Source organism: Ranitomeya imitator, chromosome 1 (genome assembly GCF_032444005.1).
Source record: "Ranitomeya imitator isolate aRanImi1 chromosome 1, aRanImi1.pri, whole genome shotgun sequence".
In the NCBI taxonomy this organism is placed as follows: Eukaryota; Metazoa; Chordata; class Amphibia; order Anura; family Dendrobatidae; genus Ranitomeya; species Ranitomeya imitator.
In genome coordinates this window covers 295528853-295553077 of record NC_091282.1, presented here as the reverse complement: position 1 = coordinate 295553077, position 24225 = coordinate 295528853, and the positions used below count along the sequence as shown (strand labels likewise).

The 24225-nt window shown below is 48.7% G+C and overlaps 1 protein-coding gene across 2 annotated transcripts in view; it reads left to right on the top strand.

Annotated features, from left to right (window-relative positions):
- PI4KA (phosphatidylinositol 4-kinase alpha) overlaps positions 1-24225 on the top strand; it is a 182086-nt gene that overhangs the window by 47352 nt on the left and 110509 nt on the right. For both annotated transcript variants that reach the window (XM_069756734.1, XM_069756726.1), the window contains exons 11-18: positions 7532-7723; positions 8161-8261; positions 8359-8488; positions 9601-9730; positions 10010-10105; positions 10309-10492; positions 10983-11086; positions 11228-11396. In XM_069756734.1, coding sequence (XP_069612835.1) covers positions 7532-7723; positions 8161-8261; positions 8359-8488; positions 9601-9730; positions 10010-10105; positions 10309-10492; positions 10983-11086; positions 11228-11396 — 1106 coding nt within the window. The remainder of the gene's footprint in view (positions 1-7531; positions 7724-8160; positions 8262-8358; positions 8489-9600; positions 9731-10009; positions 10106-10308; positions 10493-10982; positions 11087-11227; positions 11397-24225) is intronic.

Genomic DNA, 24225 nt, shown 5'->3' with positions numbered 1-24225 from the left:
AGAGGAGCCGGAGTGTATCTTCAAGAAAATGGCGCCGGAAAGCGCGGACTGCGCAGGCGCCGATTCCTGCTGCCGGAATCGGCGCCTGCGCAGTCCGCGCTTTCCGGCGCCATTTTCTTGAAGACACACCTGCAGTGGAGCCAGACGATAGGTGAGTATGGTATTTTTTTTTTTTTTTTTATATGGCAGCAGCATACGGGGGCATACACACTGGAGCGTCTTATGGGGGGCATATAATACAATGGTGGCGCAGGATGGGAGCAGCACATGACAGAACGGGCGCAGGATGGCAGCAGCACATGACAGAACGGGCGCAGGATGGCAGCAGCACATGACAGAACGGGCGCAGGATGGCAGCAGCACATGACAGAACGGGCGCAGGATGGGAGCAGCACATGACAGAACGGGCGCAGGATGGCAGCAGCACATGACAGAACGGGCGCAGGATGGGAGCAGCACATGACAGAACAAGGGAGCAGGATGGGAGCAGCACATGACAGAACGGGCGCAGGATGGGAGCAGCACATGACAGAACAGGGGAGCAGGATGGGAGCAGCACATGACAGAACGGGCGCAGGATGGGAGCAGCACATGACAGAACGGGCGCAGGATGGCAGCAGCACATGACCGGATGGGAGCAGCAAATGACAGAATGGAGGCGCAGGATGGGAGAAGCACATGACAGAACGGGTGCAGGATGGGAGCAGCACATGACAGAACGGGCGCAGGATGGCAGCAGCACATGACAGGATGGGACCAGCAAATGACAGAACGGGGGCGCAGGATGGGAGCAGCACATGACAGAACGGGTGCAGGATGGGAGCAGCACATGACAGAACGGGGGCGCAGGATGGGAGCAGCACATGACAGAACGGGTGCAGGATGGGAGCAGCACATGACAGAACGGGGGCGCAGGATGGGAGCAGCACATGACAGGATGGGGATGCAGGATGGAGCAGCACATGACAGGATGGGGACGCAGGATGGAGCATCACATACTAGGATGGAGACCATATACCAATATAAATGCTCGCCACCCGGGCGTAGAGCGGGTTCAATAGCTAGTATAGTATATACAGAAGAGATGACATACAGCAGGTATATACTATTTACAGGGGAGATGACATACAGGTATATACTATATACAGGAGATGACATACAGGTGTATACTATATATAAGGGAGATGACAAACCTGTATATACTGAGGGGAAAATGAGAGGTGTGAGGTGAAAATGAGGGGTGTGAGGTGAAAATGAAAAGGTGTGAGTGCAAAATGAGAGGAGTGAGGGAAAATAGTGGAGTGAACGGAAAATGACAGATGTGAGGTCGAAATGACAAGTGTTAGGGGGAATGAGAGGAGTGAGGGGGAAAATGAGAGGCGTGATGGGAAAATAAGAGAAGTGAGGTGCTATAACTAACCACAGATATTTTCTATTCCCAGGCAACACCGGGTCTTCAGCTAGTGTGTGTGTATGTATATATATATATATGTATGTGTATGTGTGTGTATGTATATATATGTCTAAGGGTCACTTCCGTCTGTCTGTCTATCCTTGTCACGGTTATTCATTCGCTGATTGGTCTCGGCAGCTGCCTGTCATGGCTGCCGCGACCAATCAGTGACGGGCACAGTCCGATTAGTCCCTCCCCTGCTCCCCTGCACTCACTGCCCGGCGCCCGCTCCGTAATCCCTACCACTCACCGCTCACACAGGGTTAATGGCAGTGGTAACGGCCCGCGGTGTAACGCACTCCGTTACCGCTGCTATTAACCCTGTGTGTCCCCAACTATTTACTATTGATGCTGCCTATGCAGCATCAATAGTAAAAGTAGATCATGTTAAAAATAATAATAAAAAAAAAAACCTGCTATACTCACCCTCCGCCGCCTTTCCCGCTCCTCGCCACGCTCCCGGGACCGCTCCATTGCAAGCGGCAGCTTCCGGTCCCAGGGCTGGTGTGCGACAAGGACCTGCCGTGACGTCACGGTCATGTGACCGTGACGTCATCATAGGTATTGCTCACACCAGCCCTGGGACCACCGGAAGCTGCCACTTGCAATGGAGCGGTCCCGGGAGCGTGGCGAGGAGCGGGAAAGGCGGCGGAGGGTGAGTATAGCAGGACTTCCAACGTGCCTTCGGAAGGTGAGTATATGTTTATTTTTTTTTAAGTCTCTATACTACGTGGCTCTGTGCTGGGCAATATACTACGTGCCTGGGCAATATACTGTGTGGCTGGACAATATACTCCGTCGCTGGCCAATATACTAAGTGGACATGCATATTCTAGAGTACCCAATGCGTTAGAATCGGGCCACCATCTAATATATATCTATATATATAATTGTCTAAGGGTTTTTCCGTCTGTCTGTCCTGGAAATCCCGAGTCTCTGATTGGTCGAGGCCGCCAGGCCTCGACCAATCAGCAACGGGCACAGCGACGATGATGTCATAAAGGACGTAGAAATCCCACGTTTCTGATTCAGCGACGGGCACAGTATCGACGTAGATGTCATAATGGTTGCCATGGCGACGATGATGTCATAAAGGTTGCCTCGACCAATCAGCGACGGGCACAGTCTGCCGCGAATTCTGGAATCATCATTATCCATATACTACGGGGACATGCATATTCTAGAATACCCGATGCATTAGAATCGGGCCACAATCTAGTATATATATATTTGTCTAAGGGGTGCTTCCGTCTGTCTGTCTGTCCTTCTGTCATGGATATTCATTGGTCGTGGCCTCTGTCTATCATGGAAATCCAAGTCGCTGATTGGTCGCCGCAAAACAGCCACGACCAATCAACGACGGGCATAGTCCGGAACAAAATGGCCGCTCCATACTCCCCGCAGTCAGTGGCCGGCGCCCGCTCCCCGCAGCTATATACAGTGGGGCAAAAAAGTATTTAGTCAGTCAGCAATAGTGCAAGTTCCACCACTTAAAAAGATGAGAGGCGTCTGTAATTTACATCATAGGTAGACCTCAACTATGGGAGACAAACTGAGAAAAAAAAATCCAGAAAATCACATTGTCTGTTTTTTTAACATTTTATTTGCATATTATGGTGGAAAATAAGTATTTGGTCAGAAACAAAATTTCATCTCAATACTTTGTAATATATCCTTTGTTGGCAATGACAGAGGTCAAACGTTTTCTGTAAGTCTTCACAAGGTTGCCACACACTGTTGTTGGTATGTTGGCCCATTCCTCCATGCAGATCTCCTCTAGAGCAGTGATGTTTTTGGCTTTTCGCTTGGCAACACGGACTTTCAACTCCCTCCAAAGGTTTTCTATAGGGTTGAGATCTGGAGACTGGCTAGGCCACTCCAGGACCTTGAAATGCTTCTTACGAAGCCACTCCTTCGTTGCCCTGGCGGTGTGCTTTGGATCATTGTCATGTTGAAAGACCCAGCCACATTTCATCTTCAATGCCCTTGCTGATGGAAGGAGGTTTGCACTCAAAATCTCACGATACATGGCCCCATTCATTCTTTCATGTACCCGGATCAGTCGTCCTGGCCCCTTTGCAGAGAAACAGCCCCAAAGCATGATGTTTCCACCACCATGCTTTACAGTAGGTATGGTGTTTGATGGATGCAACTCAGTATTCTTTTTCCTCCAAACACGACAAGTTGTGTTTCTACCAAATAGTTCCAGTTTGGTTTCATCAGACCATAGGACATTCTCCCAAACTCCTCTGGATCATCCAAATGCTCTCTAGCAAACTTCAGACGGGCCCGGATATGTACTGGCTTAAGCAGTGGGACACGTCTAGCACTGCAGGATCTGAGTCCATGGTGGCGTAGTGTGTTACTTATGGTAGGCCTTGTTACATTGGTCCCAGCTCTCTGCAGTTCATTCACTAGGTCCCCCAGCGTGGTTCTTGGATTTTTGCTCACCGTTCTTGTGATCATTCTGACCCCACGGGGTGGGATTTTGCGTGGAGCCCCAGATCGAGGGAGATTATCAGTGGTCTTGTATGTCTTCCATTTTCTAATTATTGCTCCCACTGTTGATTTCTTCACTCCAAGCTGGTTGGCTATTGCAGATTCAGTCTTCCCAGCCTGGTGCAGGGCTACAATTTTGTTTCTGGTGTCCTTTGACAGCTCTTTGGTCTTCACCATAGTGGAGTTTGGAGTCAGACTGTTTGAGGGTGTGCACAGGTGTCTTTTTATACTGATAACAAGTTTAAACAGGTGCCATTACTACAGGTAATGAGTGGAGGAAAGAGGAGACTCTTAAAGAAGAAGTTACAGGTCTGTGAGAGCCAGAAATCTTGATTGTTTGTTTCTGACCAAATACTTATTTTCCACCATAATATGCAAAAAAATGATAAAAAAAACAGACAATGTGATTTTCTGGATTTTTTTTTCTCAGTTTGTCTCCCATAGTTGAGGTCTACCAATGATGTAAATTACAGACGCCTCCCATCTTTTTAAGTGGTGGAACTTGCACTATTGCTGACTGACTAAATACTTTTTTGCCCCACTGTATATATATACCGTATTTTCCGCTTTGTAAGACGCACTTTATTTCCCCCAAATTTGGGGGGGAAATGTGGGTGCGTCTAACAAAGCGGATATACCGCTTACCATTACAGGCTGGGAGGAGGGGGTGTCCGCCGCCGCTACCGCCTGCCGCCGCTGTCGTCCGCCGCCACTGCCGGGGTTGTCCGCTGCTGCCCCGGGTGATGCTGAAGGCTCCGGTGCTGCGGGGGGCTCTGGCGACATATTGTGAAAGACCAGAGCCCCCCGGCAGTTCTTCCATGCGTTCCAGTATGACTAATTCCGGGAAAATGGCCGCCGGAATCTCGGGAGATGAGATTTCAGCGCTGAGATCTCATCTCTCGAGATTCCGGCGGCCATTTTCCCGGAGTTAGTTCCAGTATGACTGACTCCGGGAAAATGGCCGCCGGAATCTCGGGAGATGAGATTTCAGCGCTGAGATCTCATCTCTCGAGATTCCGGCGGCCATTTTCCCGGAATTAGTCATACTGGAACGCATGGAAGAACTGCCGGGGGGCTCTGGTCTTTCACAAAATGTCGCCAGAGCCCCCCGCAGCACCGGAGACAGCCCTACAGCACAGGAGCCCCCTGCAGACCCCTCATCCCAGCCTGCAGCAAAGGAGCCCCCTGCAGACCCCTCATCCCAGCCTGCAGCAAAGGAGCCCCCTGCAGACCCCTCATCCCAGGCTGCAGCACAGGAGCCCCCCTGCAGCACAGGAGCCCCCTGCAGACCCCCTCATCCCAGCCTGCAGCAATGCTCCACTCCTGCCTCCGGCAACGAGCCTGGGACCCTGATCCACCACAACCACAACCCCTGGTAAGTAATAAGACGCATGGATTATAAGACGCCCCACCAATTTATTAAAAAATAGTTTTTTCCTATTTTCCTCCTCAAAATTTGGGGTGCGTCTTATAATCCGGAGCGTCTTACAAAGCGAAAAATACGGTATATTCCTGCCCTTTTGTACGGTTGCCAGTATTCCCCCATCAATCTGATTGCTCCTTCTTTCTACTATAATATATATTTTTTATTTTGTGTTTTATTATATCCAAATCAAATATAATGTAAAAAAACAAAACTTCCTTCTCACCCCCCAATGGGAGGTGGTCTTTAATTGTCCTTTCTTATTTCCTGGTCCTCTACCAGAGGCCTAGGAATTTGAGGGTTCTGGCCAGGATCTTACTTGTTTCCAGCATTGCGCTTTTCTGGACGGAGAGTTCAGATGTTACTCCTGGGATCTATTGTAGCCATTTTCCCAACTTAGGGGTCACTGTTCCAAGTGCTCCTATCACCAGTGGAATCACTGTTGTATTCACCTTCCACATCTTTTCCAGATCTCCTTTGAGGCCCTGGTATTTCTCCAGCTTCTCTTATTCCTTCTTTCTGATGTTGCTGTCAATTGGCACTGCCACATCTATCATTGCTGTCTTCTTAATCTTGTCTACTATCTCAATGTCTGGTTGGTTAGCCAACACCTTCCTACCCGTCTGGGTCTTGAAGTCCCACAGGATTTTAGCCCATTCATTCTGCACCACTTTTTCTGGGGTTTCCCACCTGGACTTAGGGGGACTTAGCTCATAGGCTGTACAGATGTTCCTGTATACAATTCCCACTACTCTGTTGTGGCGTTCGGTATACGCTGTTCCTGCTTGCATTTTGCATCCAGCCACTATGTGTTGGATAGTTTCTGCGGTTTCTTTTCGTAGTCTGCATCTTGGGTCTTGTTTTGTGTGATGTATTTTTGCTTCTTTGGATCTGGTACTTAGTGCTTGCTCTTATGGTTAGGGCCTCTGTGCTTTCTCGGTGTCCAGATTTCTCCAGCCATTGGTAGGATTTCTCCATGTCAGCCAGCTCCATTATCTGTCGATGGTACATCCCATGCAGCGGCTTGTCTTGCCATGGTGCTTCATGCTCCTGTTCTTAATTCCAGATCTGTTGTTGTTGCTGCCTTAGTCTTTCTCTCAGCATCTCATCCTTTGGTGGTGTTTTGGTGGTGTTTCTGCCAAACAGAAGATCTTAAAATATATATATCATTTTTTATTTTTTTTAATCTTTTCATCTTTTTATTAAAATGTGAATGAAAATGTGAATAAGGACTAACCTGTAGACAGGAGGCTTCTTCTAGTGTTGACTGTAAGGCTGGGTTCACACTTTGCGGTTTTTACCGCGGAACCGCCGCGATTTTGATGCTGCGGGTCCGCAGCAGTTTTCATAGCGTTTCCATTTACATGTAAACCCTATGGAAACCGCAAACCGCTGTGCACATGCCGCGGGAAAAACCGCGCAGAAACGCAGCGGTTTAAAACCCGCAGCATGTCACTTCTTTGTGCAGAATCGCTGCGATTCTGCACCCATAGGAATGCATTGAACCGCTTACTTCCCGCATGTGGCTGTGCCCACGTTGCGGGAAGTAAGCGGCTAATGTGCGGTTCCTACCCGGGGTGGAGGAGAGGAGACTCTCCTCCAGGCCCTGGGAACCATATTTGGGGTAAAAAAAAGAATAACAATAAAAATCATGTTATACTCACCTCTCAGCGCTGCACGCGGCCGTCCGGTCAGAGTTGCTGTGCGACCAGGACCTGCGGTGACGTCGCGGTCACATGACCGTGACGTCACGAAGGGTCCTTATCGCATAGCATCTTTGGAACCGGACCGCCGCCTGCAGCGCCGAGGAGATCCAGACATCAGAGGGTGAGTATAACCAATTTTTATTATTTTTAACACTACTATTGATGCTGCATATTGCTGCATATGCAGCATCAATAGTATAGGCGGAAACCGCGGAACAAACCGCGATAAATCTGCAGGGAGAACCACAGCAGTTTTGCCCTGCAGATTTATCAAATCCGCTGCGGGAGAACCCGCAGAGGGACGCCGCAAAGTGTGAACATAGCCTAAGCAGACTATGTTTTATCATATACTATGGGAAGAGAAACCATTTACAACTGTATAGATAAGTTATATGGACACGGATGTCTGGGCTTAAAGCATAATGATGCCGTACAACCTTCCCTTTTTAGACCTCCAGACCTCCTTCGTAAAGGAGATCCATGACTTTGTACTTGAACAATTTAACAGCAGCCAGTCTGAGCTGCAGAAGATCTTACATGATGTGGAGAGACTACACAGCGAACTTAGTCCTTTGAAGCTGAGATGTCAGGCTAATGCCGCTTGTGTGGACCTCATGGTCTGGGCTGTAAAAGATGAGCAAGGTAAGAAAACCATGATCATACTATACTGAGAATAAAACTTTCCAGATGTCTATTATTACATGCTTATTCAGCACGATTATTACCAGTGTGACCAAATTTTCTCAGAAATTGACCACAAATGCCATAACATCAATTTTAGACCAATTTCAATTACCGCTGACCAGGGTCCTGCTGCTAATTTAAATCAACAGTTACCTTTTGCTCTAGATTATACTAATGCTGAATAATGTTATGTAATATTATTATTATTATTTTTTTATTAGAATCCTTCAGATAACTATGAGGGTAATGGGTTATGTCTGGAACTATGCAACGTATTTTTTCATGTCCCTAAATGTATATCTTGTTGTCTGTCTGTCTATTTTTCTTACAGATGTTTTTCAGTCAAGTGCATTTGTTTTCATTCTGTATCATTATACACTGATTTTTGACTATAGGTGCAGAGAATTTATGCATTAAACTGTCTGAAAAGCTTCAGTCAAAGACATCTAGCAAGGTTATCATAGCTCACATGCCTCTCCTGATCTGCTGCTTACAGGTGATGTTAGACAATGTTTCCATTCTCAGTGCAGATTATAAAATGTTGATATATAGATGTGCGGTTACTTAATATCTTCTGCTTCTTTTCCTACAAGGGGCTGGGTCGGCTCTGTGAACGCTTTCCTGTGGTCGTTCACTCAGTAACTCCATCCCTTCGAGATTTCCTGGTCATTCCTTCTCCAGTGCTGGTGAAGTTGTACAAGTATCACAGCCAAAATCAGTCAGGTAGGCTTTGGTCCATTTCATCATTTTAAGGTTGAAAGAAGACACAGGTCCATCACATTCAACTTCTGAATGTGTTGATGCAGAGAAAGGGGAAAAAAACACCATGAGGCAGATGACAATTGCCCCCATATTAGGAGAACAGCTTTTTCACGACTCCTCATACGGCGAGAACGTTAGACAAGGGAAGACAATAGGCCTATTAATGGGTTTAAACAAATACTACATATAAATAACCTGTATTGTAAATACTGTGACTCAAAAGACCAGACTGTTAGGCTAGAGGGACAGTCGATGGAAATACATGAGGAAGAAGAAAGGAAAAGAACTGACCAAAAAAGTCCCAGTACAACAATGATGATTGCAAACAATGCTTTATTGGAACCAGGTGATAAAAGGGGTGACAGAACAATGGTAAAAAAAAAGAATATTAAAAATGTATATAAAAACAGGAACGCACGCCCAGGAGTATAAGGTCGTCCTGAAAGGAGAACTGGCAGGGCTAGCACAATGTAAACATAATAATAATTTGGGGAACATAAACATAAGCACACTAAAGTGCATAGCCAGATAGGAATAGTTATATATCAATTATATAGGAGTAGGTAAAGTGCAAGTGCAGTAGGTGATAATGTAAACCAGTATAAATTAAACAACTCAAAAAAGGTCCATGTACTGTAAGTAAAGAAGTAGCGAGAGAAATATATGCAAGACAGTGCTCATAGTGTAGTATGGACCTAGTGTAGTAAATCACCTAACCGTGTAAGTCACCAGGTAATCAGGTTGTAGGAACAGTGGACTTACAATAGCAGAGGAAGTCCTTCATCATAGTGGCGTCCACCCCGACGCGCGTTACGTAATCCCTGGGGGAGTATAATGGCGTACTGCCCACTCCACCAGGGATTGATTGGGGACGTGCTGATATAGCTTTATTTGTGTGGCTCCACACTTTCTATCTTACTCTGTATTGCAAAGCTGAAGATGAACTGAACAAAGCAAAGCATTTCTTTTAAATGTCACTTTGTGATCATTAATTCATGTCTTCTGTGTGGTACCAAAACCTTGTGCTCTATATCTACATTTGGCACCTGACCATATTCACCTTTTATTCTCAGGGGGTAATGACATTAAGATCAGCATCACAAATGAGCACTCTGAGTCAACAATGAACATTATCCATGGTAGGAAGAGCCAGCCCTCCATGTACGAACAGCTGCGAGACATTGCCATTGAAAACATCTGCAGGTATCTGTGTGCCATCTTCTTAAAGCTCCTATCTGAGATGTATAAGAAGCGTGATTTAACATGCTCAATCTAGCAGGCCACATTTCCCCCTTGTTGGCCTCCGCACGGTAAATGTGTAGCCAGACATATCATTCTTTGGCGTTCTCTGCTGAACAAGAGCATTGTCTCCCTAATACGTGCTGTATGTAAAAGGCACACAAGCAGATAAAACCTAACCGAATCCATGAATGGCTGATGTACCTAGTCTAAACATTTATTTTATCATTTTTTTCATTACAGGTGTTTAAAGGCAGGATTAACCATTGACCCAGTTATTGTAGAAGCATTCCTTGCCAGTTTATCCAATCGTCTTTATATATCCCAAGAGAATGAAAAGTATGTTGTGCTGGTTATTGAATAAAACAATTACTTATCAATTTCTATTATTTAAAATAAATAAATAAATAAAATCAGATGTGTTTATGAATAACGAACAGATAGAAGCTTATGTTTCGGTCATGCTGTCTACAATAATAAAGACCCTTAATAATATGTAATCTCCAAAAATATACTGAAATGTCCATTTCTTCTGTTTTTAGAGATGCACATTTGATTCCTGATCACACAATCCGTGCTTTGGGTCACATTGCTGTTGCCCTGAGGGATACTCCAAAGGTGATGGAGCCAATTCTTCAGATTCTTCAACAGAAGTTTTGTCAACCACCATCACAGTTAGATGTGCTGATCATAGACCAACTGGGGTGCATGGTGATAACCGGAAATGTAAGTAGTCGAAATGATGACTTTCTGCAACTGACTGGCTATTAAGTGGCTCATAAGTGAAGAAGGAGGCCTTTTTCCTAGAGCTACATGGCAACTTTGGCCATGACACTTGTCACGCAAGCAAAGTTCGCTAGGTATCACTGATACATCTCCGCACAATACAAGTGGTACTGTGACTACCTCAAGCAAGGTGCAAGAAGTCCATCCTCATCGGATATTTTATGACTTGATTGTCACGACTGCGGTACCTTCCAGGATGCAATGTGACATCATCCATGTGATGTAGCAGAGACACCTAGTGAACTTTGGTCTCAGGACAAGTGTCATGGTCAACGTTGCTGTGTAGTCCCAGCCTTAATGAGTTTCTTATATGCAATTGCAATGTTAGATAATTTCACGTTTAAAGAACTGACAGTGTTTTTTTGAAGGTGTTGTTTTTTTTTTGTTTGTTTGTTTTTTTTTTTACATGAATATGACTTTTTCTTTACAGCAATATATTTACCAAGAAGTGTGGAACCTGTTTCAGCAGATAAGTGTGAAGGCCAGTTCGGTTGTGTACTCTGCCACCAAGGACTATAAAGATCATGGATACCGGTATGTTATGTTGCACTTATTATTCTGTGTGACTGTAGCTTGGGTGATTTTGGATGTTTTTTATATACATGTTTAAGACCTCTGGCACTTCTTCAGTTACAATAGACTCTTATTCACAGATTTTCTTCTTTCTTTTGTCAGACATTGCTCCTTGGCTGTCATTAATGCACTGGCAAACATTGCGGCTAACATCCAAGGTGAACAGTTGGTAGACGAGCTGCTGATGAACCTACTGGAGTTGTTTGTACAACTGGGTTTGGAGGGCAAGCGAGCCAGTGAGAGAGCCAGTGAGAAAGGTCCGGCACTCAAGGTGAGACATTTTAGTTAAGGTACCGTCACACTTAGCGACGCTGCAGCGATACCGACAACGATCCGGATCGCTGCAGCGTCGCTGTTTGGTCGCTGGAGAGCTGTCACACAGACCGCTCTCCAGCGACCAACGATGCCGGTAACCAGGGTAAACATCGGGTAACTAAGCGCAGGGCCGCGCTTAGTAACCCGATGTTTACCCTGGTTACCATCCTAAAAGAAAAAAAAAACAAACACTACATACTTACCTACAGCCGTCTGTCCTCCAGCGCTGTGCTCTGCACTCCTCCTGTACTGTCTGTGAGCACAGCGGCCGGAAAGCAGAGCGGTGATGTCACCGCTCTGCTTTCCGGCTGACCGACGCTCACAGCCAGTACAGGAGGAGAGCAGAGCACAGCGCTGGAGGACAGACGGCTGTAGGTAAGTATGTAGTGTTTGTTTTTTTACTTTTAGGATGGTAACCAGGGTAAACATCGGGTTACTAAGCGCGGCCCTGCGCTTAGTTATCCAATGTTTACCCTGGTTACCAGTGAAGACATCGCTGAATCGGTGTCACACACGCCGATCCAGCGATGTCTACGGGGAGTCCAGCGACGAAATAAAGTTCTGGACTTTCTTCCCCGACCAGCGACAGCACAGCAGGGGCCTGATCGCTGCTGCCTGTCACACTGGACGATATCGCTAGCGAGGACGCTGCAACGTCACGGATCGCTAGCGATATCGTCTAGTGTGACGGTACCTTTAGTGTAGCTTTAAATCATGAGCACACAAGGTTATGAATGGCAGCACTCAGTTGGTGGTAGTACTTTGTTTTCTCTATTTTTTTTTTTCTTTGTATGTTGTAGTGTATGGCATTGTATTGTATTTCTTTATCGCCTCTCATTGGGGGACACAGGAACCATGGGTGTATGCTGCTGCCACTAGGAGGCTGACACTATGCAAATAAAAAAGTTAGCTCCTCCTCTGCAGTGTACACCCCACCGACTGGCATTAAACTCTTCAGTTTAGCTTAGTGTCAGTAGGAGGTGGACACGGGTCTTTCATTAGACCCTTATCTACCTCAATGTGCGTCGTTTCTTTTCAGGTTTTTTCCAGAGGGATACAGGGTGAGCAGTCACACCTGTATTCCCACAATGCGGACTATGAGTACGGCGTGTACTGCCACCCCGTATCCTCATAGATCCCTCACCAGGACCAAGATCCTAGCACAGAAGCGTGCTCAGAAGTCCGGTCCTGGCTCCGTCCCCCACCCACTCGCCTACCAGAGCCTGTCGGTTGGAGGAGACGAGGACGTCCATCACAGCTCCGTGGACGTCTCAATCCCCTCAGGTTAGTAACGGTGTGGGATGTTTAGGTGAGTATTTCCCCTCCATTCCCCCGGGATCTTTTCTCCAGATGTCCCCCGGTCCTCCCTCATGGCGTTTAATTTAGAGGGATCCCAGGGACAGCCACAAGGGCATTAACTCATTTTCCTCCTAAGCTCTCCTTCATTGGCTGCCGCAGTTCTCTCCCTGCAGCCGCACAGCCACTATGTCTCCCTTACAGAGTCACAGCCTAGCAGGCTGCCGCGCCGCTTCCCCCTGCGGTCTCACTGCTCGGCGGCCACAATGCGTCCTGTGTCTGCACGGTGTCCTTGGCAGGATGCCGTGCCACCTACTTTCTGCGGCGCTCCGGCGCCGCGATTCTCCAGCGGCGCTCTGGCGCCGCGATTCTCCGGCGGCGCCGGCCTCTAATTTAGGTCCCGGCTTCTGCCGGGGCCTACTTCTGGCGCCGCGACCCCGCCACTTCCGCTTTCCCGGGCAGCCTTGGCAGGCTGCCGCTCTACTCAGTCCCTGCGGCGCACTGCTCCGGCGCCGCGGTTCCCTTCTCCGGCGGCGCCGGCCTCTAATTTAGGTCCCGGCTTAGGCCGGGGCCTACTTCCGGTTTCTCGGCTCCTCACTTCCGGTTCTGCGGGCGGGCTTTTTCCTGCCCGACTTACTGTGCCCTGCCTACCGGCGCCCCTGCGTCTGGCTCCGCCCCCTTCCTCCTGGGACACTCGTCTGGTGTGAGCACCGCTTTGTACCGGCAGCAGCACCAGCTCTCGCAAGCGCACCCGCACTTCGCACGCATCTTCTGTGGGCACAGCTCTATCTGCGCTGAATACAGCTCCTCAGGGCACTCCATCGACAAGTGGGACATCTTCCAGGACCGGGTCCGTGAGTAGCTGCACTGCAGACTGACACCCCCCTCTGCCCACTGTCCCCTAACCCACTGGCATCTTCAGGGTCCCTCAAAATGTCTACCTCTAAAGGGGGCCGCTCTCGTCCCCCTACCTCTTCATCTTCTGCCTTAGTCACGTACTTTGCATGTTCGTCCTGTAACAGCAAACTTCCCTCAGGTCAGTCCTCCCCGCTGTGTCAGTCCTGCAGCAACCCGATTGTTCCCACCGCCCAGGATCCCCCGGCTGTTCCGCCCGAGAGTGATCCCCCCCATCCCAGGCTGGGCCGCCTCTCTGTCACAATCGGTGGCCGATTTAACACGGGTATCTCAAACCCTAGTGTCCGCGCTGGATCGGTTACCCCTGCAGACCCCTGCAGTGGCCAGCGGGTTGCAGGAACCGCCGCCCGAGCCCTCCTTGATAAGCCACAAAAGGTCCAGACAGGAACGTCGGTCTGAGTCCTCTTCGCGCTCCATCTCGCCGCTCGGCCCTCCCCCGCGGTTGGTGTCCCACCGATCCTCCTCCCCTGAGTCAGGCGAGGCATTATCTGATGCGCCCTCGGAGGATATTTCGGAGCTGGATCCTAACCAAATCGCCACCATGAGTGAGACAGTCCAGAACCTCATTGGGGTAATAAACCAAACCTGTGGCATCAAGGATCCCTCTACGGAACCCGCAGATCAGGCGGTTTCGTTTAGACGGGCCAAACCACCTTCTAAATTTTTCGCTCCTCATCCTGAATTCGAGGAAATCTTGTCCAGAGAGAGAGAGAACCCCCACTAGGCATTTTCAGAGGGGAAAACGCCTGGGTGTGCTATATCCTTTTTCTCCAGAACTTACCGCCAATTGGACGGGCTCTCCCTCGGTGGATCCACCTGTGTCCAGGCTGTCCACCAACACGGTGCTTCCTCTGTCCGGCGGAGCATCTCTGAAGGATTCTAACGATAGAGTTATAGAATCCTTCGCGAAATCTACTTTTGAAGCAGCTTCAGCGGCTCTATGTCCAGCTTTTGCGTCCACTTGGGCTTCAAAATCCATCTGAAAATGGGCCAAGGATCTTCGGCGAGGTATCCTGGACGGGGCGCCTCCCGCGCAATTAGCGGAACTTGCCAACCAGATTTCCCACGCTGGTGAATACCTGGTTTCCGCCTCCCTGGATGTCGCGTCTTGTGCGGCTCAAGCTTCCAGCAATGCCGTTGCCATCCGCCGGACCGTTTGGCTCAAGGCCTGGCAGGCGGACTTGTCCTCCAAAAAGTCCCTCACTAGTCTGCCCTTTCAGGGCTCTCGTCTCTTTGGTTCCCAGCTGGACCAAATAATTAAGGACGCCACCGGGGGTACAAGTTCTCTTCTCCCCCAGGCTAAGCCTCGTCGCCCTCCTCCTAGACGACAGTTTCGTTCTTTTCGGCCTTTTCGGCGCTTTGCTGCGTCAAACTCCTTTTCCCAGCAGCAACAGAGGCCACAGGCACGTCAAAAGAAGAAGGCGGTGTCCTTTAGGCCCACTCCGTCCTGGCGTCCTCGCTTCTCCCAGGGTAGATCCTCCAGGCCCAGGACTGGAAGATCCACCTCGGCATGACTCTCGGCAAGACTCCAGCCCAACTCCCAGATTGGGCGGCCGTCTTCTCCTTTTCAGGGACGTCTGGATTTCCGCAGTAGAGGATGCATGGGTCAGGGAAGTTGTATCCTCGGGATACAAAATAGAGTTCGCTTCCCGACCTCGGGATCGTTTCTTCCAATCCCGTCCTCCAAGAGATCCCGCTCTAGTTCCGGGCTTCTTCTCAGCCATCGCTTCTCTGCTCAAATCCGGGGTAATCGTTCCCGTCCCAGAAAAAGAACGCTTCACGGGTTTCTACTCGAATCTTTTTGTGGTACCGAAAAAAGACGGCAAGGTTCGTCCCATTCTGGACCTCAAATTGCTGAACAGGAGAGTTTGCCTGAGACACTTCAGGATGGAATCCCTTCGTTCAGTAATTGCTTCCATGGAGGCTCAGGAGTTTCTATGCTCAATAGATATCCAGGACGCCTACCTCCATGTCCCGATATTTCCCGGACATCACCGTTTCCTGCGCTTCGCAGTGCAACGAGATCATTTTCAGTTCGTCGCCCTGCCGTTCGGTCTCGCAACCGCGCCAAGGGTGTTCACGAAGATCATGGCTGCGCTGATGGCCATCTTGAGAGTCAGAGGCTTGGTCCTATTTCCATATCTCGACGACATCCTCATCAAGGCTCCGTCCTTTGCTCAGGCCCACGAAAGCCTGTCCATTGTTCTCGACACCTTAGCCCGTTTCGGGTGGCTGGTCAACCGGAAGAAGTCCTGCCTTATTCCTTCTCAGCGCATCATCTTTCTGGGCATGCTTTTCGACACTCGTCAGAGCAGAGTCTTCCTTCCCAAAGACAAGAGATCCACTCTTTGTCGGGACATACGCTCGCTCCAGGGTCCTCGGCCTCCCTCCCTCCGTTCGGCCATGAAGGTTCTGGGGAGGATGGTAGCTACACTGGAAGCGATTCCCTTCGCCCAATTCCATTCGCGACCCCTTCAGCAAGCCATTCTGTCCCAGTGGGACAAGTCGGTCTTCTCCCTGGATCGGCTGATCAGACTCTCCTTTCGAGTCAAGCGGTCTCTCAACTGGTGGCTGACGTCACCTCTCATCTCCCAGGGCAGGTCCTTCCTTCCGGTTCACTGGCAGGTGGTGACAACGGACGCCAGCCTGATCGGCTGGGGTGCGGTTTTTCGCCACCTGACGGTTCAGGGCCGTTGGTCGCCGCAGGAGTCATCTCTGCCAATCAACGTCCTCGAGATTCGGGCCATCTTTCTGTCCCTCCGCCACTGGGAAAGGATCCTCAGGGGCCTTCCAGTCCGGATCCAGACGGACAACGCCACGGCTGTGGCATATGTCAACCATCAGGGGGGGACTCGGAGCTCCTTGGCCCTTGCCGAGGTATCCAAGATCCTCCTTTGGGCAGAGGCAACGGTTCCGGTGATATCCGCGGTGCATATCCCTGGCGTGGAAAACTGGGCCGCCGACTTCCTCAGCCGCGAGGGCCTCGCGGCAGGGGAATGGTCCTTGCATCCGGAGGTCTTCCATCAGATTTGTCTTCGATGGGGAACTCCGGATGTGGATCTCACGGCGTCTCGAATCAACAGGAAGGTTCCGCAGTTCGTCTCCAGGTCCCGCGATCCTCTCGCAGTGGGCGTCGATGCTCTGGCCATTCCTTGGTCACAGTTCGAGCTGCCCTACCTGTTCCCACCCCTTCCATTACTTCCCAAACTATTGAAGAAGATCAAAGCGGAAGGGGTGCCGGTCATCCTGATCACCCCGGATTGGCCCAGGAGAGCTTGGTTCGCGGAGCTCGTCAACCTTCTCGCGGACGCTCCCTGGCGCCTTCCAGACAGGCCCGATCTGCTGTCCCAGGGTCCGATCTGCCACCCGAATTCTCGGTCGCTCAGTTTAACAGCATGGCTGTTGAGACCGCGGTTCTAAGAGCGTCCGGCCTTTCGGACCGGGTGATTCACACCATGATTCAGGCTCAGAAGCCTTCGTCTTCCAGGATCTACTACCGCACCTGGAAGGCCTACTTCCGTTGGTGCGATTCCAACCGCGTTCCGCCTATGGTTTTTTCCCTGCCTTCTCTTTTGGCCTTCCTTCAGGCAGGACTGGATTCGGGCCTGGCTCTTAGTTCCCTGAAGGGTCAGGTCTCTGCGCTTTCCATCCTTTTTCAGAAGACCTTGGCCTCTCGGCCACAGGTTAAGACCTTCTTTCAGGGGGTAGCCCACACCGTCTCGCCGTACAGGGCCCCTGTGGAGGCATGGGACTTAAACCTGGTACTGGACGTTCTGAAGGTTTCTCCCTTTGAACCTCTTAGGGAGATTCCGCTATCAGTTTTATCGTGGAAGGTGGCCTTTCTTGTGGCCATCACGTCCATTCGTCGCGTTTCCGAGCTGGCGGCCGTCATGCCGTCCTCCGTTTTTGGTCATTCACCAGGACAAGGTGGTCTTCCGGCCCCCACCTTCTTTTCTTCCTAAGGTGGTTTCCACCTTCCACCTCAACGAGGACATCGTTCTACCTTTCTTTTGTCCAGCTCCGACTCATCCTCTGGAGCGATCGTTGAACAAGTTGGACCTTGTCAGGGCAGTGAGGATCTATCTGGACAGAACGTCCACTTTCCGGAAGACGGATTCCTTTTTCGTCATTCCTGATGGCACACGCAGAGGCCAACCGGCTTCTAAAGCGACTATTGCTCGCTGGATCAGAATGGCAATTTTGGAGGCTTACCGGGTCAAGAACAGAGTGCCCCCTCCTGGGATTAAGGCTCACTCTTCCCGGGCAGTCGGCGCCTCCTGGGCGGTGCACCACAGGGCTTCCGCCCTACAGCTTTGCAAAGCGGCAACTTGGTCTTCCATCCACACGTTCGCCAAATTCTACAAGGTCCATACCTATTCTTCGGCGGACGCCAGCCTAGGCAGAAGGATCTTGCAGGCGGCAGTGGTGAGTCCTCTGACCTGATGGAAGTCTGTTTTTCCCACCCGTGGGACTGCTTTGGGACATCCCATGGTTCCTGTGTCCCCCAATGAGAGGCGATAAAGAAAACAGGATTTTTGGTTGCTTACCGTAAAATCTGTTTCTTAAAGCCTCCATTGGGGGACACAGCTCCCTCCCAATGTTTTTGTTATATGTTCTCTGACTGTTCTCACGTTTACAGTTCTCAAGTTTGTGGTTATGGTTTTTCAACCTTGTTCTTTCTCCTACTGCTTTCTCACTAACTGAAGAGTTTAATGCCAGCCGGTGGGGTGTACACTGCAGAGGAGGAGCTAACTTTTTTATTTGCATAGTGTCAGCCTCCTAGTGGCAGCAGCATGCACCCATGGTTCCTGTGTCCCCCAATGAAGGCTTCAAGAAACAGATTTTACGGTAAGCAACCAAAAATCCTGTTTTTAGGAAGCTGATGTTTCTTGCTCATGTATTTTGACTAGGGATGAGCGAGTATGCTCATTACTCAGGTTTCTCCGAGCATGCTCAGGTGGTCTCAAAGTATTTTGGCGTGATCGTGGATTTAGTTTGTCAACGCAGCTGCATGATTTGCGGCTGCTAGACAGCTTGAATACAAGTGGGGGTTGCTTAACAAACAGGCAATCCCCACATGTGTTCAAGCTGTCTAGCAGCCGCAAATTATGCAGCTGCATCGACATAAATTAAATCTCTGAGCACTCACAAATACTCTGAGACCACCTGAGCGTGCCCGGAGAAACCTGAGTAACGAGCATACTCACTCGTCACTAATTTTGACTCTTTCCGTAGCTATTGATGTAATACACAATCTGCCTGGATCGGTTCTGCCGATTCCTCCCCCCCTTCATACAATCTAACACTAAGTTCGGTTGACCGTGCATGTGTTCAAATTTGAGTGAGCAGTAAGATGCTGCCAGACACCGCTGGAAGTGGCTTATCTCTTCTGAGAAAAGCAAATCGGGTGTTCAAATTCAAGATGCCCTATCCTTTCGCACTACATTGTTTTTCAGCATGGGTGTGATGATGGCTTGGGAAGGCTCTCATACAGATAAAATGGTTGACCATTCCCACCAAAATTGACGAGCTCAGCCATCTTTGTTTTAACGTCTGCAGACACTTCTAAACTTTTGTTTGCCTGTGCAAGTTTTAACAACCTGCCGTTCCATCATTCAGTGGACATGCTTTTAGCCTTAATAACTTGGTTGTCTCTGAATGTTTTCATATTTACCTCCCCATAACGCTTAGTGAGCAGATGTCCGTAAAATAGACATGTACAAAAAAAGACATCTTTGTAATGGAGAATATGATTGCTTGTTAGTTGCATGCCAGTGTGGCAATTCCTGACTCCCAGTGATCAGATGTTAATGCCCAGAAAGCCTCATCTGGCTGCTACATGGGAGATGTAGTGTACAGTGGTGACTCAAATGCATGGTTCTCCATGTGAATGTATTCTGGTCTGGTAGCCACCAAGTGGTGAGCCCCACGTGTAACATCCGTGTATAGCCTTCATATGTATATGGCCTGAAGTTGGCTTTGACACAACTCCTTTAAAAGGAATCTGTCAGCAGTATTTCAGCCCCTAAACGATCTATCTATATAACTATCTATCTATCTGAGTTTATAACTAGTATCTATTATTTCGTAGAGGAATAATGCTGAGAAATCAGCATTTGATTTGGCTGAAGTGCTATCAGTGGGGAGGTGGCAGCTATTATCAAGCGTCACAACATAGTGGCCGTCATAATAGCAGGAGCAGGCGGTTCTTGTGCCAGAATGACATAAGCTTGGGAGCTTCTATGTCCTGAAGATGTTGCAGCCTCATTTGCATATTCAGTCAATCCTGATTTCTCAGAAAGGACTGACCATGTAAAGATATTGGTCGTCTTGTCTTTGAAAGAGCTACATGCGGATATAGGGGGGGGTGACATCCTGCTGACAGATTCTCTTTAAATGTCCTACTGGCCATGGGGGTGTTGTTAACTGGGATAAGGAAAAAAATAATGGATGCTCATTAGTATAGATCCCAGTATAATATAAAGTGAGGATAATGAGGCCATATCATCAGAAATTTGCATTTATATTCTTCTATTGTTTTATGATTGAGTCACTTTGCCCAATAGTATGGCTCCAAAAAAGTCAGCCAGCTACTGTGGCCTATTGTGGGACTAATGGCTACATCCTTCTGTAATGGTTATTTATCTATGGGACAGCACATCTGATTGTACAGTTTGCGGCTTTTCGTGTGGCAAATATGTCAAGGTCTCACACCCACACTAGAAAAGGGCAAAGTCCCATAGCAGAACTAGTAAGGTATTGCTTGCAGGATCAGAATGTACATAGATCGATGTCCTGTTTATCTGTGTGCTCGCATTAGAAATCGCCTTCACTCATTGATCTAATATTGTGTACATTTGGGCGTGCTTCTAGCAGGCCAGTGCGGAAAAAGCAGGTCGTACGCCGCAGTGGTTTCAATTAGCTTGTCATTCATTTTACAGTTCTTTCTATACACAGTATATGTCAGCAGTGACCTGTGCTATAAGGCTGCATTCACACACAGCGGTCAGCAGTGCTGTACTGCTCCAGTCTCTCTACTGTTTCCCAGCACAATCACTTTATCTTAGAGGGAAACAGCGGACTCAACGGGCAAGTGTTTACTTGCAAAATGAAGTGATTGTGCAGGAAAACAATGAAAAGACCTTAGCGGCACAGAGCTTGTGTGGTTTGAAGTCGTGTGATTACTGCCTAAGGCTATGTGCACACGTTCAGGTTTTTTCGTGGTAAAAACGCTATAAAAACTCATTAAAACGCATACATTATGCATCCTATCATTTAGAATGCATTCTGCATGTTTTGTGCACATGATGTGTTTTTTTCCGCGAAAAAAACGCATCGCGGTAAAAAAAAGCAGCATGTTGATTAATTTTGCAGATTTTCTGCGTTTTCCCCCGCTATTCTATGCATTTGGGAAAAACGCACCAAAAAACGCACCAAAAAACGCGGTAAAATCGCGGTAAAAACGCATGCGGATTTCTGGCAGAAATGTCTGGTTTTTGTCAGGAAAATTTCTGCAAGAAATCCTGACGTGTGCACATACCCTAAGGGTAAGTGCACACGGTCATTAAATGCTGGGGGTTGGTCTCTGAGGAACTTCTGCAGCGTCCAGATGTTACAGCATAGTGGCTGGGATTTCAGGAAATCCCATGTCCACTATGCGTCCACGGCTTCCCTGCGGGGACGGACATGTGGCGCGTCTTTCCAGACCGCAGCATGTCCATTGTTGTTGCGGAGATGCTCAGTCTCCGCAAGATAAATATCACCCGTCCAATGTATTGGACGCATCATACCGCACAGTTCAATGAACACATGAGGATTCACCTGCTTTCAGTCGCCGGCAGCACTTTGCTTGCAGTGGAGATGTGCTGCGTCCAAAGCGCTGCCTAATAGTGAACGTCTGCACTTACAATAAGGGTACCGTTACACTAAACGATTTACCAACGATCACGACCAGCGATACGACCTGGCCGTGATCGTTGGTAAGTCGTTGTGTGGTCGCTGGAGAGCTGTCACACAGACAGCTCTCCAGCGACCAAAGATGCCGAAGTCCCCAGGTAACCAGGGTAAACATCGGGTTACTAAGCGCAGGGCCGCGCTTAGTAACCCGATATTTACCCTGGTTACCATTGTAAATGTAAAAAAAAAAAAACCACTACATACTCACATTCCGGTGTCTGTCACGTCCCTCGCCGTCAGCTTCCCGCACTGACTGTGAGGGCCGGCCGTAAAGCAGAGCACAGCGGTGATGTCACCGCTGTGCTTTACGGCCGGCGCTGATGGTGTGGGAAGCTAACGGCGAGGGACGTGACAGACACCGGAATGTAAGTATGTAGTGTTTTGGGTTTTTTTTACATTTACAATGGTAACCAGGGTAAATATCGGGTTACTAAGCGCGGCCCTGCGCTTAGTAACCCGATGTTTACCCTGGTTACAAGTGAGCACATCGCTGGATTGGTGTCACACACGCCGATCCAGCGATGACAGCGGGTGATCCAGCGACGAAATAAAGTTCTGGCCTTCTAGCTCCGACCAGCGATGTCACAGCAGGATCCTGATCGCTGCTGCGTGTCAAACACAACGAGATCGCTATCCAGGATGCTGCAACGTCACGGATCGCTATCGTTCTCGTGCAAAAGTTGCTCAGTGTGAAGGTACCTTTAGAGTTCTGCTTGTCCCATTTTCTCTGGTACACTATTGGACTAGTCAACCGCCTATTAATGACAATCTATGGGAGGAGCCTTAGCTTTATTTCCTCACTTGGCCCACATATGTCAGATATCTCTGCAATATACAAAACATTGCTCCTTATTGAGTTCTATGTAGGTTAATATGTTGGCGCTATATAAATAAAATAATTATTATTAGGTTATTCTTGCCCACGCTATGCCCAAATTGTAAAACATGGTCCTGTGTTTTGTCACAATAATTTGGCCTTTTTTACTTAGTAAGCTTTACAGGGTACCACAAAGACAAGCCCTGTCCATATGCCATGACCAGGACACCTCTCAGTGCCAGAATTTACTGCAGTTTACACGTTAATGACTAAGAGCAGAAAAATGTGGCAGCACTCACCCTGTAGTGGTCCAATGCTTTTATTCAAGACATGAGGATTTACAGCTTCACGGTCCGAGGGAGTGCAGGTGAACGGGAGGTGAGCAGGCAACGACGATGGCCGTTTCACGCTGATCAAGCGCTTCAACAGGTCTCTTACACGTTAATGAATTGTGACAAAAGAGAAAAGTTCAATCTTTACAGACCACCATAAGGGGTATTGCCGCAAACAACATTTATCACTTATTGGCTTATAGGTGATAAATAGGGATGATCGAATAGCTTCAGATAAGAGCTCATCCAAATAGCTACAGCGCTTACCAAATAGCTTCCTGGTAACCTGGACGCCTGGCGCGCTCCCGAAAACCAGCTGTTCGGCGCAGCAGCTGCATGTCTCACGGCTGTGTGACATTCACAATACATGCATGGAGAGCCTATTTGTGGTGACTGTAACACAGCCAGGACACATGCAGCTGAGGTGCCGAACAGCTGATTATCGGGAGTGCTCCAGGTATCCGGGTTCCCGATGCATGTATTCATATATTCGGTAAGTGCTATAGCTATTCGGATAGGCACTTATCCATAGCTATTCGAGCAACCCTAGTGATAAATATATTTTCAGTGGAAATCTGATAGCTGCAACTCTTAACAGCTGCAACAAGTTAGAAGAACTGAGGTCCCCGCTATTATTGGATGAGTAGTGTGCACACACACCACTGCTCTAGTTACGGTCTATGGGAATAGCGGTCAGTCTTGCGCATTATTGCTCCCATCAGAAGTGAATGTTACCATGGTCACACTTGCACATTATGGCATATTTGACACAAGACTTTGGTACCCTCGTTTCCTGGACCAGTGGTTGTGTCACAGGCGTGTAAGAGGCTGCAGACAGTCGCACAGCATCTGGCTGCAGAAGGTCTCTGCTGTTGGCTTTGCAGACGCCTACCTAGTCCTTCTGACTCTTGGACCCAGTGGCAGCCTTCCCTGGCTCTAATTGACGCAGCTGGACTGGGTGTTTATAGACTTCCTGTTTGCTTCTGGGAATCGCCGGTGATATTTCCATTTTCCCCTGTTGAGGCTTGGAGCTATAGCAGTCTGCTATCTTCCTCTCTGATACTGTTGGAGGATGACTGTGTTACCTCTCTGAGCCTACTGAAGATAAGTGTTCCCCTTGTTTGTCTATCCCATCTTTAGTTGTAGTGACGATTGACTAGAGTCTTCCCTGTCCTTCCATAAGCAGGACTTATTGCCAGGGTCAGGCAGAGATTAGGTTGCTGCTCAGCGATAGGTGCAGAACCTATATAGGGATGTTTAGGGCAGACAGGGTGACTTTAGATCTGCCTAGGGGTCCCCACTCCCCCCTTCCCTAGTGTTGGGCTACCTTCCCCTCATCCCTTCGTGTTGCACTTAGTGTTTCCACACTGTACGTGACAGGTGGTTCTGAAGGTCCCCTACCAATCGCACATTTATCACCTATCCATTGAATTTGGGCTAAATGTTGTTCATAGTAGTGGTTGATCTTG